This window comes from Tamandua tetradactyla, chromosome 1 (assembly GCF_023851605.1).
Source record: "Tamandua tetradactyla isolate mTamTet1 chromosome 1, mTamTet1.pri, whole genome shotgun sequence".
NCBI classification, from domain to species: domain Eukaryota; kingdom Metazoa; phylum Chordata; class Mammalia; order Pilosa; family Myrmecophagidae; genus Tamandua; species Tamandua tetradactyla.
In genome coordinates, this window is record NC_135327.1 from 52848076 (window position 1) to 52868831 (window position 20756).

A 20756-nucleotide genomic window follows, 5' to 3' on the forward strand; every position below is an offset into this window, starting at 1 on the left:
GCTGTGTTCTCATTTTCATTCATCTGAAGATATTTCCTGATTACCCTTTTAATTTCTTCTTTGAACCATTGATTAAGAGTGTGTTATTTAACTTCCATATGTTTGTTAATTTTCCAGTGCTCTACCTTTTATTGATTTCCAGCTTCATTTCATTATGGTCAGAGAAGATGCTTTGTATAATTTCAATCTTTTCAAATGTATTGAGACTGTTTTGTGACTCAGCATGTGGTCTATCCTGGAAAGTGATCCATGTGCATGTGAAAAGAATAGATATCCTGTTTTGGGGTTCAGTGTTTTATATATGGCTGTTAGGCCAATTCATTTATCCTATTATTCAAGTTCTCTGTTTCCTTCATTGTCTTATATCTGGATGTCTCATCTATTTATGAGAGTGGTGTATTCTTATCGCCAACAATTATTATAGAGGTATTTGTTTCTCCTTTCAGCTTTGCCAGTGTTTGCCTTGTGTATTTTGGGGCACCGTCATTAGGTGCATAAATGTTTCTGATTGTTATTTCTTCTGGGTGGGTTGAGCCTTTTATTGATACATAGTGCCCTTATTTGCCTCTTATAAAAGCTTTTGATTTAAAGTCTGTTTTGTCCAATATTAGTATAGCTACCTCCAACTCTTTTTGGTTACTATTTGCATCTTTTTCTATCCTTTCACTTTCAACTTAGTTGTGTCTTTGGGTCCAAGGTGAGTGTTTTGTAAACAACATATATTTGGATTGTGCTTTTTTATCCATTCTGCTAACCTGTATCTTGACTGGGGAGTTTACTCCATTAACATTCAATGTTCTTACTATAAAGGCAGTACTTCAGCCATTTCGTGTTTTGGTTTTTATATATCATAGCTTTTTTTTCTTTTGTTTTCTTTATTACAGCCTCATTTTCTGCATAGTTGATCTTTTGTGATGTATGTGACTGATGACTTTCTCATTTCTGTCTCTATATACTTTTGTTTGTTTGTTTGTTTTTCATGGGCAGGCACTGGGAATGGAACCCGGGTCTCCGTCATGGCAGGCGAGAACTCTGCCTGCTGAGCCACCGTGGCCCGCCCTGTCTCTGTATACTTTTAATAGTTTCTTTGTAGTTACTTTGGGGTTTGTATTATATAACCCATGTCTATAATCTATATAAGATGTCAATTTAGCTTAAATAGCATACATGTTTTCTACTCCCATATTCTTCTGTTTTCGTTCTTTATATTGTTTTATTTTGTATGTCCTTTATCAGGAAATATGGCTGTTTCCTGTTCAACTGTATTCTCACTCTTACAGGAAATAAAGAATAGAATTATAGTGAGGGTACAGTACTATTGGGTTTTACATTTACCCTCTTAGTTACCTTTACTGAAGACTCCAAATTCTTCTTTTTCTTTCATTCTGAAACATTCCTTTTAGTGATCCTTGTAGGGCAGGTCTTGTGTTGACAAACTCTCAGTTTCTGTTTATGTGTGAATATTTAAACTTCCCCTCATTTTTGAAGGACAGTTGTGCTAGATAAAGAATGTTTGGCTGGCAATTTTTCTCTTTCAGTGTCTTAAATACATCATGCCATTGCCTTCTTACCTCCATGATTTCTTATGTAAAAATGGCACTTAGTCTTATTGAGGATACTTTGTATATGACAAATCAGTTTTCTCTGGATACTTTCAGAATTCTCCTTTTATCTTTAATATTTGGCATTCTGTTATGTGTTTTAGAGTGGGTCTGTTAAGGTTTATTCTGTTTAGAGCATGTTGCATTTCTTGGACATGTATGTTCCCAATTCTGAAGGTCAGTTTCTCCCTCTTGTGTAGGGTTTTATTGTTGATTGGTTTTGTGTTAAGGCTCTTCTTTGATGCATTGTCCAACTTGTTCTGGACTTTAGAGTAGTCTGTATTTAACTGTTTCAATTTTCTTAGCTCTTCTGTGTGTGATTTTTGCCGTGGGTATGTGGTACAGTTTTTAAGATTTGCCCTTTATGCATGCGATTGTTTCACCTCAAGGAGAAAACTTTCTTTCCTCTGTTCCTTCTCCGGGAAACTTGATCTGTTGTTTTGTGTGGGTGTGTGTGTGTAACTCCTTTGACTTATATAAATTGTCTCCCTTAGTCTCAATGATTGCACTATTTATTTCTGAGACCCATCCTGTCTTACAGCAGACCAGCTACCCCCATCCTGCCCTATTTTTTTCTATGAGGCTTTTCTGCCTCCATTTTCTTCCCTGTTATGAATCAGTGTGTGAATATTTAAATATTTTTATATTTAAAGGTCATTTTTGAAGGACACTTGTGCTGGATAAAGAATGTTTGGTTGGCAGTTTTTCTTTCAGTGTCTTAAATACATCATACCTCTGCCTTCTTGCCTCCATGGTCCTGTTTAATAGGTCCTGCCAACAGAGGCTGCATTGAGTGTGCTCACCTCTGCCAGCAGTGCTGCTGGAGTCTGCTTTTTCACTGGGGTCGCTTTTGTATGTGGCACTCCTCAGCTGCTGTGTTCCACCGCAGCTCTCCATGGACTTGGGTCCCTGCGCCTGGATGTGTGTGGGGTTCTATGTCGCTGCTGTGAGTGGCTCTGTCTGCCTCCACGGCAGGAGGGTGCCAGGGCGTGCTACCTCTATACCCCTCCCAGGCTGCATGGGACCGAATGAGACGGTGTGGTCTGGGCCTGCGGGACCAAGCCAGAAGTTGCCTACTTGATTTTGGCATTTGTTTTACTCCTTCTTTGAGTCAGCATTTGTGGAGTCCTTCTCTAATATCTCTCATACTTCAGAGTTCCATGCAAGTGAGATTTGTCCCTTTTTCAGTTGATTCTGAGGGGAGACTTTTCCAGGGGATGTCTTACTTGCCATGCTGATGACGTCACTCTTACTCATTTCTTTGTGCCCTCATATTGTTTATTTGTGAACTTTTAAAGGGCAAAGATCTATTCTTTATCACTATTCTTTATAGTCTCATCCATATTTGTGCTTCTTTCTTCTGTCATCTCTCTGAGATATAGTGATGATTGTGATTTTTTGATTAATTTATTTCCCTCTATCATTAGACTGTAAGCTCTATGAGTACAGACTGTAGATTTTTTTTTTCCTCACCTGTTTGTCTTGAGCAGTTACCACAGGCCCTGGGACAGAGAAGGTGCTTAATAAATATTTGCTGAGTGATTTAGTTTCTTGGCTGCTAAAACAAATATTATGCAGTGGGTTGGCTTTAACAACAGGAATTTACTGGCTCATGGATTTTAGGTTATAAATCAAAGTTGAGGTATCAACAAGGCAATGCTTTCTACCCAAGGGCTATGGCACTCTGGGGCTTGCTGCCCGCAATCCTTGGGATTCCTTGGCTTTTCTGTCACAATACAGTGCCCTTTTCCTTCTCCTCTTTGTTCTTTTGACATCTGGCTTCTAGCTGCTCCCCATGGCTTCTCTCTGTCCAGTTTCCTTTGCTTTTAAGGACTTAAGCCATATTGTATTAAGGCCTCCCTCATTCAGTTTGGGACACTTTAGAAACATCCTCTCAGGTCCTATTTACAAATGATTTCACACCCATAGGACCAGGGATTGGGATCTGAACAACCTTCTGTGGGGGACATGATCCATTGCCCGATTCTGAGTGACTAAGGGTTTTATTTATCTTTGTCTTCATGTGTACCCAGCATAGCCCTTGATGTATAGTTAATAATACAACTGATGTAATAGTACCTATAATTTGTTGATTTATTTACAGTATCAGGCACTGTGCTAAACACTTTAGATGCTTGATCTAATCTAGCTTCAAAACAATCTTATGAATAGGCTTTAATATTCCCATTTTATAAATTAGGTAACCTGAGGTTCAGAGAGGTTATATAATTTACCTGAAATCACAAAACTAGTAAATAGAAAGGTTAGTATTTAACCCAGACTGTATTTCTAAGAACCCATCCTCTCAGCTGTCATACAATCCTAAATGATGCATAAGCCAGAAAACACCAGGATAGCGCATTGAATATAAACAAATTGCATGTCACTGCCTGGGAAATGTTAAGTAGATATGAATGGGTAGAAATTAAATTTTTTTAAGTCAGAAAAATTTTAAATGTGATTAAATAATTGTAATGATTTTGGTAATATGATTTTAAAGGAGAGGCTCAAGACTGCTTATTTTTAGAACTTAAATTATGTGGCTGTGTTACTTGGAGTTTAACTTTTTCTCATTCATGTCTTGTAGGTTTGAGTGGCCGCTTCTTTGTTACCACACTCCCAGCATTTTTTCAGTAAGTTTAAAAACTTTTCTGTCCGAAGTAAAAATCCTGTAAAGATTATAAATCATTAAGGTGTATGCTAGGAATTATAAGTTGTTTTCCATAATCACCGGTCATTCAGCTTGAATTCTGAAGGAAGAAAGACTAGTCCGCACTGAATGGATAACTCTTATGCGAGGAGTAGTCCTAGAATGATGCAGAGAAAGAGATTTAATTTTAGAAGGAGTAGCTGGGGAGGAGAGACCAGAGAAGATATTTCTGATGATGTAAGAGGTAGGATGGTAAATAGGAATTGGTTAAGCAGACAAGGTGTAAAAGCCTTTCTGGATAGAAGAGACAGGGTGTAAAAAAGCTCAGGAGAACATGAGATGCTTTCTGGAAACTGTAACTAGTTCTGAATTGCTTACATGTGGCATAAAGTTCGTCTTGGTGTGTGATGATGAGGTTAGTGAGAGAGAGAGAGGCTCAGGTAGTGACTGGGGAAAGAAAAAGAAGGGGATGATTTCCAGAATACTTAACGAAGTAGGATCAATGAAACTAGGTTACTCAGCCATAAGAAAGAAAGAGACTATGATGACTTCAATCAGGCTCTGTATACCTAGGGAAGATGCTGCCACCCTTAAAGATTAAGGATCCATTAGAATAAGATTAGGTTTGGGAGTTAGAGTCCAGAATGGAGCAGATAGATACTCAACGCGAAGTTCCTAGGCTAATGGAGAATGGAGATCTTCAGGTGACAGTTTGATGTCAGGAGCTAGAACTCAGAAGACAAGATCTAGACTGGAAATACACATTGGGAATTCATTAGCTTTGAAATAGATTACAGTTTAAATATTTCGAGAGAGGTCAAGGGTAGAACCTGGGGTTGACCAACGTTAAGGCATCTATCAAGGATTGAGTCAAGAAATCTGAGATTGGATGGTCAGAGTTGTAGGACGAAGTCCAAAGAAGCCATGTCATAAAAGCCAAGGAAAAGGAAGAAGGAAAGAGGTGTTCAGTAGTGGAAACTGCCAAAGACGGAGGAAGTAAAAATTACTTCCATGAAAAGCATTCCATGGATATGGTACTTAGAAGTAATTGGAGACTCTAATATGAGCAATTTCAATATTGTCATGGAAGTAGAACCCCCAAGCACACTGAATAGTGCATGAATAATAAAAAGGAGAAAATAACAAGTGTGGTCCCTTCCTAGGAAACTTGACTGGTGAGAAGGCAAAAAGGAGGAAAGTCTGAAGCGGGATGTGAGACTTAGAGTCTTCTGTTGATCTTGAGGGGAGGAACTTGGATGAAGAATTTGGAAATGTGGATACAATGTATTATACTTGATATCAGTTGCTGTTTTTCTGTTGTAAGAGAAACACTTAAGTGATTGGTAATAAAAATAATAAAAAGTAACTTGGATAGGGGAACTAGAGATACACAGAAGCTAGAGATGGGTAAACAATTAAATGAGGGTGAACTTAAATGTATGAGAATGGATAAAAGTGATGGTAGTTCATTAGTGGATTTATAAGTAATATTGCCATATGGAAGGTGAATATGATTGAAAGGGGTTGTACAGAGCCATGTATCCCACCGATTAACACTATAAATATAAATAAGTTCTTGCATGAAGTACTTTACAGGTATGAATCTTGTACAAAGAGACAATACTGGAGGGGTATAAGAGGAAAACTACTATTGCATGCTGTGGCCTATAGTTAACAGGAAGACATCTTTAGTACTCCAGCAGTACCAGACTAAATAATTGGGGGCGGGGGAGGGGGTGACAAGAGTTAAGGGAGGTTTAGATTTGCTATTTGGTGATGATATGTTTATGTTATTTTTCTTTGAACTAATGAAAATTGCCTAAAATTGAGAGTGTCGATGATTGTACAACTAAGTGAGGATACTATAAGACATGGATTGTTTATTTTGAGCGTTATCTATGAAGCACATTGAAAAGCAGAAAGTAGTGTATACATATGATGGAATATTGTGCGGCTACAGAAAGGAACATACAATGAAGTGACTGAACCTTAGCGACATTATATTGTACAAAATAAATCAGAAATAAAAGAACAAATACTGTATGGTCTTTTTTAGAAAATACTTTTAAGAAAATTGAAACTTAGATTGTAAGCTTTTATAGCAGTGACATTTAGTCCAGAGTTGTAAGTGTATTTCTACATTCTGTGATTCTGTCTGTTTGTGTATAATCTGGTATTTCCCTGGAACTCTGGCTACCTGTACGACACCTTAGACTCAGACTTGGGAGTTTTGCCACTCTAAAAGTCACATTTGCTATATACAACAACTGTTAAACTGAAAAAGAGATAAGGCTTCAGTTAGAGATAAGAACAAAGCTGAACTGATTGGGACTTAGATAAATCAGAGTACAGGGTGAAGGACGATATTGTCTGTATCAACCTTGTTTTTTTGTTTTGTTTGGTTTTGTTTTTGCATGGGCAGGCACCAGGAATTGAACCTGGGTCTGTGGCATGGCAGGCAAGAACTCTGCCTGCTGAGCCACTGTGGCCCGCCTGGGTGATATTGTCTGTATCGTAGAGCTTCACCTACTTTATGAGACCAAAGACAGAGCGGTTTATTTTGTCAGAAACATAAGTTTTCTGTAACATACCATCGAAATCAACCTGCCTGGATAGTTCATTTTAAACAACCCAAACACATGAAGCCCAGAATGGGAATGAGGGTTTGTAAATCTCTATAGCCTAATTTAATACCTAGATACATCCCAGGGTATTTTGGGAACATAACAAAAAAGTATTGGCAAAGTCCTTTGAGGGACTGGAGAAAAAAAATCTGGAACTATTAAACTTTCCCACCTGGAAAACCCCTGAAACTCTCTTAAACATTACGGTCTCCTAAGATAATAAGCCAAGCCTTTGATCTTGAGGCTTGTTCTTATGAAACTTATTTCTTTAATGGAGGAAGCTAAGCCTAACTATAATTACACCTAAGAGTTACTTCCAGAGAACCTCTTTTGTTGTTCAGATGAGACCTCACTATCTCTAAGCCCAACTCTGCAAGGAAAATCGTTACCCTTCCCCTACATGGAACATGACATTCAGGACTGAAAGTCCCTGACAACGTGGAACATGACTGCCAGGAAAGACCTGGTTCTGACACTGTAGATCAACAAAGCCTGTTTGACAAAAGACAAAGCTTGTTTGACAGAAAGGGAGAAAAGAAATGTAACAAAATAAGATATCAGTGGGTAAGAGAGTTCAAGTAGAGTGGAGAGGCTATTCTGGAGGCTACTCTTGAACAACCTTGAGCTGGATGTTGCTAATTACCACAGTGTGCCAACCCCCAACCAAAACCATTCTTCTTAACCCTAAAAAACACCTGTGGCTCTGTCTCAGATTCTATAAAAGTTTCATGTGCTAAGATTACTTTCCAAAAACCTGTAACCTCCAAGATGGTTCCTAGGCCAGGTAAGTCCTGAAATGCAGAGGGGCCAGCCTCTCCAAGAATGTTAACTAATTACATCCCCCATCCCATATTGTTGACACACCGCTTCAACATGAAAAAGTTAGAGTGGGTATAACCCAAATACCTCTAAAGACTGGGAGAAGGTTCAAAGGAGGAGGACTTATAACAGAGAAGATAGGATTCAATAATCAGAATGAGTCTGACTATTGAATGTTATGTTGATACTTCTATTAGTCTCCACTGTCTTAGTGCAACCAGAAGGAAAAAACCTGAAATGGTGGAACTGTAACCCCACGAAACTTTGAAATCTGTTCTATAACTGCTTGTTAAAATGTGCTTTGAAATTTATTGTTTTTTTGTGTGTATGTTATATTTTACAGTAAAAAACATTAAAAAAAAAAAAGAAATGGAAGCAAAAAAGATTGATGACTTGGTCATTCAGTTTCACTAGAATAGTAGAAATGTTGATAACACCCCAAAAGTTATTTAGGAAGAAGAAACTGCTCTGGAAATGGGAGGGAGAAATGAGAGAGGGAAAAGTAGAATGAAGGTAAATTCTTTATAAGAAGCTAGCTTGTGAGAAAATATTTCAGAAAATATTTTGATTCCTTTATTGATGGGAAAAGAATTTAAAATATGTATATTACGTAAGTTTCTTTTAAAGGTATTTTAATTCTTAAAAAAAAAGTAACTTGACAGATTAAAACTTCCAAGAACTTTGCTTTGGTCATAAATTGTGCAGCGATAAAATAGAATGTTTAATGCTTTAAGATTTAAAATGTCTCATTTGTAATAGATTAAAATTTGTGCATGTTTTCCAATTTGTATCTAACTATAAATGTTTTTTTAAGCTGATTTAAAATTCAGATTGGAATTTATATGTAAGACCAATAAGTCATTTTGATTCTTATTATCTATAACACCTGTTATTTTAAACGGTTTTATTTTCTATTTGTTTTTATAATTTACAGTGCAAAGGATGGGATATTTCGCCGTTACCGTGGCCCAGGAATCTTTGAAGACCTGCAGAATTACATTGTAGAGAAGAAATGGCAATCAGTTGAGCCTCTGACTGGCTGGAAATCCCCAGCTTCTCTAACGTAACTTATTTTTTTAATGACAAGATGTCATTTATAAAACCAGTGGTAATAAGTTCCCCTGGGCTTAAAAGCCTACATTTTTCTGCATATTCATTTCTGATTACCCAGACCACACTTGACCATGCTTGACCTATGTTGTGTCTGGTTTTATGACCCACATATGTTTCAGCTAGGTCTTAGAATACTGAAAATTAAATAACTTGATTTGGGTGGATTATAGCAAGACTTTTATTTAGCTTTTGTCTTAAGCCATCTCAACCGTTTTCTCTTTACAAAATGTTATTTAGCACCATTTACTCTTATTTTTCTCTTAAATTATTGATAAAATGGAGTAACAATTTTTGTGAATGATAGTTCATGAAGAAATTCTTTTGTGTCTTATGTGGAAAATAAAGTCTATGGTATGTTCATCTAGGAGAATGCTATTAGGGATAACTTTTGGCCAAGATGACAAACTGTATATAATACTTGATGAAGTAGATAAGACCAAACCATAATAAAATTTTCTACAGTTTTAATTTACAATGAGTTAACATATTTGTAAATAATTTGATATCAGTATACCCAAGTGCAAGAAATATCCTCACTAAAATACAAGCAGATCACACAATACTCAGGAAACAGATAGTTTACCCTTAAAGCAGCTGACATATGACGTTTCATTTTACAAATATTTGAGCACTGATTTTACGCTAGATACTGTTTTAAGTGGTAGGTATTCAATAGTGAACAAACCATACTTGGTCCCTTCCCCTTGGGTGATTTATCGCCCAATAAATGAGATAAATTAATAAATCTAAAAGAAATAATCATTTCTATCCCAAATAAGGGCTGTTAGGGGAAAACATATCTACTAAGATAGGAAATAGCTGGGCATGGATCTTTAGGTAGAGTGGTCAGGAGAGTCTGCTCTGACCACTCTATAAAGAGATCTGAAGATAGAAAAAACTAGCCAGGCAAAAAGTGGGAACAGAATATTTCTGGGAAAGAATATAGCGTGCCAATTTGGAAAATTTATTCTTGAGAACCAGGGTTGAGCACTGTGAAAGAGAGGGAAGAATATTATAAGGTGAGTGAGAAAGGCCGGCTGCAGCTGGGTCATGGAAGTCTCGTGGCCACAGTGAGGAACTTGGATGCTATCAGTACATATAGTGAGAAGATGACTTTTAGGAGAAGGTGTGGGAGGGGGTGAGAATGGATGAGGAGAGAACGGGACTGTCGTCATAGTCCAACCTAGAGGCCATAGTAGTTCAGATCAGGATGGTGGCAGGGAAATGGGGAGAGTGGATTTAAAATTTGTTTTGAAAGTAGACTTGACCAAAGTGAAGAAAAGAAAGGATTAACAAATAAAATCTCCTGGGTTTCTGGTTTGAGCACTTGATAGATTTTGGTACCAGCTACTTATTTGGATAAGAGAAAAGAAAAGATTCTGTACTGGACAAATTAAATTTGAAATCAGACTTCTTTATAGAGCTGTCAGGTTGGATACTTGACATGGCTTACCATGGAGAGTTCAGGAACACAGCTACAAATGTGGGAATCATCAACATATACATGGTGTTTAAAGCTTTAGAAAGGAAGGGGTTACCTCTGGAGAGAGGGGAAAAAGAGAAAAGTGCTTGGGACTGAGCCTTGAAAGACTCCAGCATTCAGGGGTTGGGTAGAATAGGAGTCAGCAAAATGAAACTGAAAATGAACTCCAGTGAGGCAGAAGGAAAACCTGGAGGGTGTGGTTTCTTAGAAACCAAGGACAGGATACTCGAAAAGGAGGGAGTAGCTTGTATACCTTGTTACCAAGAGATAAAGGAAAATACAGCCTGAGACTTGACAGATGATGTTAAATGAAGCAATTGAGATCATCGTGGCATAGACAAGTAGTGGGAGAAATTGCTAATGCAGGAAGGGGATGACAGAAATAACCAAGACATTAACAGGGCAAAAGGTATAGGATCCGAGGCACAAGTGTAGGAATTGGACTCTGATAGATCAGATAGATGGACTTTCTCTGTTTTAATAAGATCCCTTTATACTGGATCATTCTCATTTCCATTCATACATGCTCTAATGTCTCCCATCTTAAAAAAATAAGCAGCAGCATCCCAGGACCTCAACATGGCCCTCCAGCTTCAAAGGGAAACTTCTCCAAAGAACAGTCTATATTCACTGTTCTTCGCACCCCACCCCCAGCACGCTTTTATTCATTCACACATGGTTTCCATCCTCCCTACTGCACTGACACTACTTGTCTACACCACGATGATACACCAGGTGCACACCAGGCTCAGATTTCGTGGTTGGAAGGTAAAGGAGATCACATAATGGCCTCTGATATCTTAGCGACGTATGAGGAATGTGTTAGCTTAGAATTCACAGTCAGGAGAAGATAGGTAAGCCTTGAAGAGAGGGAAAAGGAAATATGCTGTCATCTCAGAGCCTAAAGAAATTGAGAGGAACTGGGCAGCATTGAGTACTTCTTGGGATTTTTGAGTGTGAAGTGAGGCCAGTCAGCTGGCCATGTGATTTTTTTTTTTTTTTTTTCCTTAGTGGCATTCAACTACTCAGGGTTGGGGGTTTTGCTGAGTATGTACAATGGAGGGAATAAAGGGCCAAAAGGAAGGATTAATATACTTAAAGTGGAGTGTATCAAATGATGGCCATGGAAGCTAGGCTCTTATAAACAGAAGTGACTCAAGGAGAGAGGCAATGTATAGCCAGAATGGTGAGGGGTTAGAGGAGGGATGGATTCTGTAACCTGAATTTTGTTCATTTTTCATAGTATATGTAACCAGTGGTTTTTCTTCCATTTATTGTTTTCTTTTTTAGAATGTCTGGAATGGCTGGTCTTTTTAGCATCTCTGGCAAAATATGGGTGAGTAATCTTAAATATACTTTTTTTTCTTTATTTTTTAAAATTTTTTTCTTAGATATGCTTTTACAGTTATATACTCAGAGTTTGTGAAGAGTATGAATGTAGCTTCTAAACAGTAAGAAAATAAACAGGTGATATACTTTTTATAATATTCATTTTTTTTCTTAAGCCACACAGCTACTTGTATGTGGAGTCACCAGTGGAAATCTATTTTTCTGTAGGAAGTCAACATTGAACAGGAACCCATAAGTACTGTGTCAGAGTCATATTTTTTGTTAAAACAGTAATGAAGGCCCTTTCTCAAGGCTGGAAGGACTTAAGTGGTTTTACTTCTTTCTTATTTTCCTGTTGCCATAATCTACAGATCAAAGACTACCAAGCTGGAGAATGCTGCTGTGTATCAGGTGTCAGCAAACTGTGGCACGTGGACCAGCTGTTTTTTTTTGTAAATTTTTATTGGGATGCAGACATGTTCATTCATTATATACGACTTTGACTGCTTTCATGCTGAAACAGTAGAGTTGAGTAATTGTGATGAACTGTATAACCCATAAGACTATAATATTTACTCTCTGTTATTCAGGTTAAAATGACTGTTTATGAAATCTTGAATATGTCACATCGTCTTCTGTTCCTCTTTGTCTGTGTGAGTGGAATAAATCCAGATTTAGCAAAATTACTGTAGAATTAAATATATCTCCTAACTGTATTGCAAAAAATCTTTAGACATGTGTCCCTTTGTGTTCTAGTTTGCTAGCTGCCAGAATGCAACATACCAGAAACGGAATGGCTTTTAAAATGGGAATTTAATAAGTTGCTAGTTTACAGTTCTAAGGCCAAGAAAATGTCCCAATTAAGCAAGTGTTTAGAAATGTCCAATCTAAGGCATCCAGGGAAAGATACCTTGGTTCAAGAAGGCCGATGAAGGTCAGGGTTTCTCCCTTAAGTGGAAGGGCACATGGTGATCACAGTCACAGTTTCTCTCTCATCTGGAAAGGCACATGGTAAACACAGGATTCCTCTCTCATCTGGAAGGACACATGGCGAGCATGGCGTTATCTGCTAGCTTCTTCTCCAGGCTTCTGTTTCATGAAGCTCCCCGGGAGGCATTTTCCTTCTTCATCTCCAAAGGTCGCTGGCTGGCGGACTCTGCTTCTCATGACTATGTCGTTCTGCTCTGCTCTCTCTGAATCGCTTTCATTCTCCAGAATGTTTCCTATTTTATAGGACTTCATAAACTAATCAACCTGACCCTAATGAGTAGAGACATGTCATCACCTAATCCAGTTTAACAACCACTCTTGATTAAATCACATCTCCAGGGAGATGATCTAATTACAGATTCAATCATACAGTATTGAGTAGGGATTATTCTGCCTTTACAAAATGGGATTTAGATAAAACACGGCTTTTCTAGGGGACATACATCCTTTCAAACCAGCACACTATGTGATGGTTTTAAGTTCATGTGTCAACTTAACCAGGTTTTGGTATCCAGTTGTTTGGTCAAGCAAGCACTGAATGTCTTTCTGTAAAGACATTTCTTGGACTTAATCTTCAGTGAGTTTATTGCATCTGTGGCTAATTACATCTACAACCAACTAGGAGATTATCTTCAGCAGTGGGAGACATCTCATACAATCAGTTGAAGACTTTGAAAGGAGAAATGATGATTTCAACAGTCAAAAGAAAGGATTTCCATTTCTTCTTTAGCCAGCCAGCTTCTCTTGGGAAATTCATTAAAAACCTTCATCAGTATTGCCAGTTAGCAGCTTGCCCTACTGAATTTGGATTTAATACATTCTCATAGTTGTGTGAGACAATTCTTACAAAAATATCATTGTATTTACAGATATACAGAGAACTCTGGCTAATATACCTTACATATATCTGCTCTAAATCATTATTTTTAGATCATGGGGTTGCATTTGGAACTTAGTATTCAGGGAGCTCATGAAGGCTCTTTTCTGTTTCTCATGCACATTAATATTTGTTGAAAGAAATTTAGGAGGAACCATTTCTGTTGCGGTTTCTCAGTTGAATTACATTTTATGCCTTGTGAGATAGGAACAGCTTGTTTTTTATTTTTATTCTTAATTTTTTTTTTAACAACGGAGGCCAGTCAGAGACTTGGGCTCAGTTTATTTTTGATTAAAATTTTTAAGCCTTTTTTTTGCTTTTGTTTATCATATTAAACAATAAGAACTATTTCCTTTCCTCCATATGGTTTGAGGTTCATGTGATTTCCTTCTGTTTTTTTTTTTTTAATACTAGTGAGAAATTTATTCAAGGGCTATGAATTATGATTTGCAAATTAGGAATTGAATGTAAGGTGTCCTCCTTTTGCAATATCTCAACACTAAAGGTTGACAGAGCCACATAGCTGACTAGCCGGCTAAGAGCTTAGAAGCCTTATAATGTCTAATTCATCAAGATGATTGTAATAAATGGATGTCAGGTGGTGTTGAAATCAAGATCTTAGAAGCTAAATTAAGTACAGGTCAAGAGATGAATTTGTTCTATGGCTTAAAAAGAGCTTAGATGGACATTGACCATGGCCTTTGCAAACTGTTAAAGAGAAGTTTACTTTCAGAAACAGTTATCAGGGAAGATAAATAACTGTGACCTCACACAGCTTGCCATTCAGTGCTTAAATAAGAGCTTAGGTAAGGAGTTATAGTATTTCATTATATCTTGCAAATGATTATAATATTTGGCATTTGGAGCACATCAAAGCCAGGAATAGGTATTTTATCTTTGTATGCACAGTGCCCAGTATGAGCGACCTAGATGGATTCTCTATTGGACTGCACAGAGGGTGCTTTTTGCAGATTAGAATGTGATTCATCTTTGCATAGCCAATTGAGATGTTCTTAGTGATGAATACAGTATATATAATATTGATAAGTATAGTAATTTTATAATATGTATCCAAATATTTAGAAAGGGAACAAAAAAGTAATTTTACAAGATAAACCACAAAATTTGACACATAAGAAATTACAATTTTATATGGTCAATGTCAGTTTTGTCTAATATCAATACCATTTTTTTCATTTTGATTAGTATTTGTCTGAAATATCTTTTTTCCCACCTATCTCTTTACTTTAAGCCTTTTATTGTTATATTTTAAGTGAGCCTTGTGAAAAGCATTTGGATAATTCTTTCATCAGATGAATTTCTTCCAGTAATATTTATCTGGTTCTACATTTGCCGTTTTTTTCTGTTTGCTGTATTTTTTTAAATTTATTTTTTCTTATCTATAGCTTATTGATTGATTGAATGTATTTTATTCTTTCTTCCCTCTATTAATTTAAAAGTTGTTATATTATTTTCTTTTAGAAACCATCCTTAAATTTAAACCTCCGTGCTTAACTAGCAAGGTCTAAAGTTCATCCTTTTATTTATCCTCCTTTTGAACAAATCAAAGATCTTAAAATGCTTTAATGCATATGTGTTGTCATTATGCAGGGTTTTAGTTCAATATTTAATGCTTGAAATTAGTCATTATTTTTGGTATTGTTATTATAGTCAGTTATATTTTAGATTTACCCATGTGTTTACGAATTAATTTTCATACCTCTTCTTCTTGCTTTCCTGCTGAGTTCAAGTTCCTTCTTTCCAAAATTTACCCCTTAATGTTTCATTGAAAGCCTGTGAGCAGTATTTAATTCATTGAAAATGTCTTTGTTTTGCGTTTTCTAATTAAAATTTAGATTAGAATAAAATTCAAGGCTGAAAATTATTTTTCCTCATTGATCTGTGTAGGTATTGCTCTATTGCCCTCTCTCCTCTGTTGTTGCTGTATTGCAAATCTGCTTCCTGTTTTTGTCCTTTTAAAGGTAATATAAAATATTTTTGTTTTCAGTGTTCTGCCGTTTCTCTCTTGGTCCTGGTTTGAATATTTTTCTATGTTCTGGGTATGTATCATGGTTTTTAATAGGGTTTTTTTTTAATCAGTTCTGGGAAATTCTCAGATAGTATCCATGTCCTTTTTATCCTTGCCTTCCAGAACTCCTGGCAGATATATGTTGAAACTTCTTATTCTGTCCTCCACATTTCTTAATCTTCTTTTCGTATTTTCTTCCTTTCTTTGCTACAACTGAGTAATTTCTTCAGATCCGTGTTTCCTTTTGTTATTTAATGCAGACACTGAGTTTAAATATCAATGCATGTATATGTTTTTCATTTAAATAACTTCTCTATATTTTTTCCAATTCTCTTTGTTAATAATACCCTCTTACTTTTTAAGGATTTAAATGTTTTTTTAAATATCTAGAACAAATATTATTTCATGATATCTTTTAGATTGGTTTTATTTATTTGTTTGTTTATTTATTTATTTTGCATGAGCAGGCACCGGGAGTTGAACCCGGGTCTCCGGCATAGCAGGTGAGAACTGCCTGCTGAGCCACCGTGGCCCACCCTGGTTTTATTTTTGAAGTCTCTGCTTCTGTAATTTCTATCAACTTGGTCTTCTGATCTTCATTTGAAGTGGATTTTTTTATTGTTTGATTTGTTTATTATGATGTCATCTTTATTGGCACTTGCTTTGTTTTTCTTCTTTTGGGAATTTCAAGGCCCTCTTTCTCAAGAAACATTTAGCATTTATTTCCAGCAGATGCCTCAGAGGTTTCATTAGTTTGGAACAGTTATGTTGTCTTAACTGCTTTAGCGGCCCTCAGACTGCTGTTATTACGGATTTGTACAAATGTAAGTAATGTATAGGCCTGGAATCTTCTCCAAGAGAAGAATTTTTATTGTTATTTCCATGTTTGCATTTCATTATTGTATACCATAATGCTTTTTGTCTTGATAGATTATAAATTTTGTCTATGTGTACATTACTAAAAGGGCAGAAACAGTAGATTTGTGGAATTTTTTTGGTCTCCTCACCCATGTTTGTGCAACACTGTAGAAATCTGGTATTACCCTCTGTGTTAACATCTAGCCTCCCCAAGCCTCTTGACAGCTTTTGTGGATGGATTTTTACAAAAGAAAGCAGGCATATGGCAAGTTCCAGCTTGGGAGGAAAGTATGTAAGATGAATACTACCTCTTGTTTGATTAAAACGGCAGAAGTTTTAATGCTTTATAAACATCTTGTTTTAAGAATTAAAGGCTGTGAGTGTTTAGATTGGAGAATAACAAACTGAATTTTAAAACTCAAAAACATTTGTGTTGTAGATAGGGGGTTTTCTTCTTTTAATATTTTACTCCTTTAAAAAATATCTAGAATAGTGTTGCATCTACAAGATACCTCTCATGGAGCTCACAAGAAAATCAAGATTGTCTCCCAGTGTTAAGAGAATCAAACAAGGAAGGGACAGTGAGCCCTCTAGCCACTACTGAGGAGTCCTTTCTTGCATTCCCAGAAAGGGGAGATTGAAGAAAAGGGTACAGGGCTTGTTCTAGAACTCCTCAGAGTACATTCTGTGACACTGGTAGGGTCTGAATCCGAAAGGCTCTGTGTTCTTCAGGGATACCCCAGCTCTGAATGAGACTGTTTAACTCTGGGCTGGTTGGCTGGGGGCCCTTGGGTGTCAGTCATGTAATCCAGCCTGCAGTGGTTCAGAATGCCTTGAGAAGTGCTGGCTTCCCTGGGATGGGGGGCTATACTTCTGATCCATGGAGGCCTTGGCCTTCATCCAGTTCTTAAGTCCGTTTGGTCTCTGATTGGAATTTTCTTCTCATTTATTCTAGTGTAATGATATTTGCATTTTGTCCTCTCAGTCTGTATATAGGCGAATAAATAGCTTTTAATTAGTCATCTCTTACAATAATGTAAGGTATTATCCCCTCAGGTGTCGTTTGAGTGCATTTTATGTAAATGGAGTAGGGTGTTAACTTGTGTACACATACAATACAGAACAAGGATCAGATATTCTCCAGCAAAAAACTGTTACTTTTCCCGGAAATTAAAAAAACAGAAACACAAAAAAGCTAAAACTAAATTAGATCAGTTTTATTTCATTAGTACTTTGGAAAAATATATACAGCAAAACTTCAAGTACCTAGTACCATGAATTCTAATGCTCTTAAGGGGCTCTAAAACCTTAGTGAACTTGGACAAAGTAAACAGAGTTATATCTGCAGTTGTTAAAAAAACAAAACAACTTGATTAATGAGTCTTTAATAATCACCGCTAAAAAGATGACAAGATGGCAGGTTTTTTATAAGAAGCTCAAATAAATCCCATAAAGGAGTTTATGAGAGGATGCTTTGACTACACTAAGAAGTGCATGGATTAGAATGCAGAGATTAAAGGAATTAAAGCAAAAAATTTACTGAAATCAAGGAAATAATTTAGCAGATTTCTTGAGGCTTCAATATTTTATTTTGCAGAAAGGCATAAAATGCTGTGCAGAGGGACTTGTAACTGCACATTATTCATATCAACCATAGAGTAAAGTGAATGAACCAATGTTATTTATAAAGCAAGTGCCAAAGGACATCCATGCATCAGTGTAGAGGCAGCCTGGTACTCCGTATCTTCTGATTCAGTGATACATTTCAAGGGTTATCCTTGATGATAACATTGGATCATCAAGAAAAGCAAAAGCATTTATGTATGCTTATTATTATTTTTAAAACAAGGAACCAGACAATAAATATTAGAATTTCCATTAGAAAGAGTTTGTATGACACAATCTTTTGAAACCCCAAATACCTCTTTTGCTTGTGGGGGTGCAAAGTGCTTGATTACTCTTGATAAACAGTTCCATCATTCCAGGTCATCTTTAAAAGAGAGTGACTGCTTTACAAATCAAAAGTTTGTTTATATTTCCTGTGAATGGTTTAAACATTTTCTAGTATTTTTTCCTTATTTGACAGTAAGTACTGAGCACTTTGAGTTCATGTCTCACTATTTAAAATGCTTGCTTGCTTGCTTTAGGTCAATTTTTTTCTGCTGAAGAAGTAATTGAATAGAGATCTCAGATTATTCTAGATTAGTGACCACATTTTTTTGTTTTTTTCATCATTCAGAGTTCAATCAATAAAATGTTATTTAATTGTGTTGATAATTACCAACTTAGCAACCAATGGGAGATACTTCAGTGATTTAGATTTTGAAAAATATGAAGTAATTAAAGTAGAAACTTGGTTCCATTTTCATCAACCTTATCCATTGTAGGCAAGTCACGCAGCCATTATCTCTGCCTGTGGTAGCATCTGACTTGGGGTCATTTTATCATGGGTGCCCAGTAATTGCTTGTTAAATAAGCAAATTATAATGAATGACTACTTTTGAAACTCTGAGGTTCTTAAATAGATGATGTCTTAGTTGAATTAGTAAGTCCACACCTAAATGGGCTTTGACTTCAAACTAGCAGGTTCATAGATGTAATTTCTGCTTAGTTTAGAACATAAATTGTTTCTAAGATATATCTTGTCACACTTTTTTTAGTGTTTGTCATCAAATGGAGTCCTGAGGAACAGTAAGCATGAAGAGATATACAGTCTATTTTGAACTCTCATTTATCATAACAAATTAAAGGGGAAACGAGCTAATATTAATTCTGTCTAACAGTATGTATTATGTTTTATGGTAGCGTAGGAAATTTGTTAAGGGTGAATAAGGGTAGGATATAGCATGACTCTAACCAGAAAAAAAAAGTATAGAGAAATTTTAAATGTTTTTAATGAATGCCCTCTAATGAGAGAGCATTGACGTGTATATAATTATTAGGAAAAGTGACCAAAGAACAAAAAACATCATGGAAGAAAGGAGTAGGAAAAGAATTCTAATGGAGTTCTACCCAGATCATGAAGTCCTGGGAAATATAACTTTTGTTAAATATGACCTTGATTCTTAACCTCAGAGTCCCAGTACAATTTGAGTTGTTCTTTAGAAGTCTTTAGATGCACCAACCACTGCATGATCTTTGTGGGAGGTAATAATTAGAGTGGCAATTTGTAGACTTGAGGTATAGCAAGAGAAAGAAATTCAAACATGTTTAGTTTTCATTATATGTGAATAAAATATTTTATTTTTTTCTTCTAATTACAGCATCTTCACAACTATTTCACAGTGACCCTTGGGATTCCTGCTTGGTGTTCCTATGTCTTTTTCGTTGTAGCCACCTTGGTTTTTGGCCTTTTCATGGGTCTGGTGAGAGAGAATGTCAATCTTTTTTTCTATCTTAAAAGCAAAATGGATTTCATGCAAAACTAGTAAAAAAAAAAAAAAAGACATAAACATCATTTGGTATGTAATCTATGCAATTAATAACATCTGTCGGTTTGATGCTACTTTCAGTGGTAATTTGAGTTATATGGAGATTTGATTAAATTATGTCTTAGTCCTTTCCCTTACATATTCTGAAAGCATCTACTGTCTAGAATATGGGTAGTGATGAAAGGAAAGATAGAGGCCCCACTTGAATTTAGATGTGATCAGTTTCCAAGACTGGTCAGTTTCAAAGACAACTGAGTTAGCTGTGGTAGCAGATGTTGCTGCTTGATTAGCACAGTGTTGCTAAAAACCAAAGTTGTGAATTTGTCCCTTGGGTAGACAAGGTGAGTTTTCTTTTTCCTTTCCTCCAGTTGTAACTCTAGCCCTAACCAGCCGCTTCTGCATCTACCCTGGGTTTTCCAACGTGGATTATGTAAAAAAAAAAATGTGTCCAGAACCACCCATTCAGATGCAAAGCGTATTATCTATCTCCTTTGGGCATGAAAATCAGTATCCAGTAGATATCTGTGTATTTTCTCCTTAAGTATGTTTTAGGTGAGAGTAGAAATAATAAATTTATTACTATTATTGTTTATTACAAAACACAATTATAAGTATTTTGGCGCGTTTTACTATTTGATAGAGTGAAATAACTCTGTGTAGTTTCCTTTAACTACACTTCATCAATTTTACTGAGTTTTAAACTCTACTTAAGATAAGGAGAATTCTCAGAAGCCATTGTACTGCATCCTAATCAGACAGCTTCTACACACTGTAGTGGGAATAGCTAAAGATTACTAAATATTGAATTAAAAAAAAAAAAAACTCTTTGGTAATGTTATCCAAAAATCTGTCCTTGCTTTTTGTAATGAATTTTGGATCTGTATCACGGTCTTATTAAGGGGAAGTTTAAATGCTAGCTGTTGCTTTTACAGAAGTCTTAACTTGGAATGAC

At 36.2% G+C, this 20756-nt stretch overlaps 1 protein-coding gene across 1 annotated transcript in view; it reads left to right on the top strand.

Annotated features, from left to right (window-relative positions):
- The window catches only part of TMX4 (thioredoxin related transmembrane protein 4), a 44182-nt gene that overhangs the window by 16496 nt on the left and 6930 nt on the right, over nt 1-20756 (top strand). Inside the window, exons 3-6 of the mRNA XM_077115721.1 lie at nt 4189-4234; nt 8629-8757; nt 11581-11626; nt 19637-19738. Coding sequence (XP_076971836.1) covers nt 4189-4234; nt 8629-8757; nt 11581-11626; nt 19637-19738 — 323 coding nt within the window. The remainder of the gene's footprint in view (nt 1-4188; nt 4235-8628; nt 8758-11580; nt 11627-19636; nt 19739-20756) is intronic.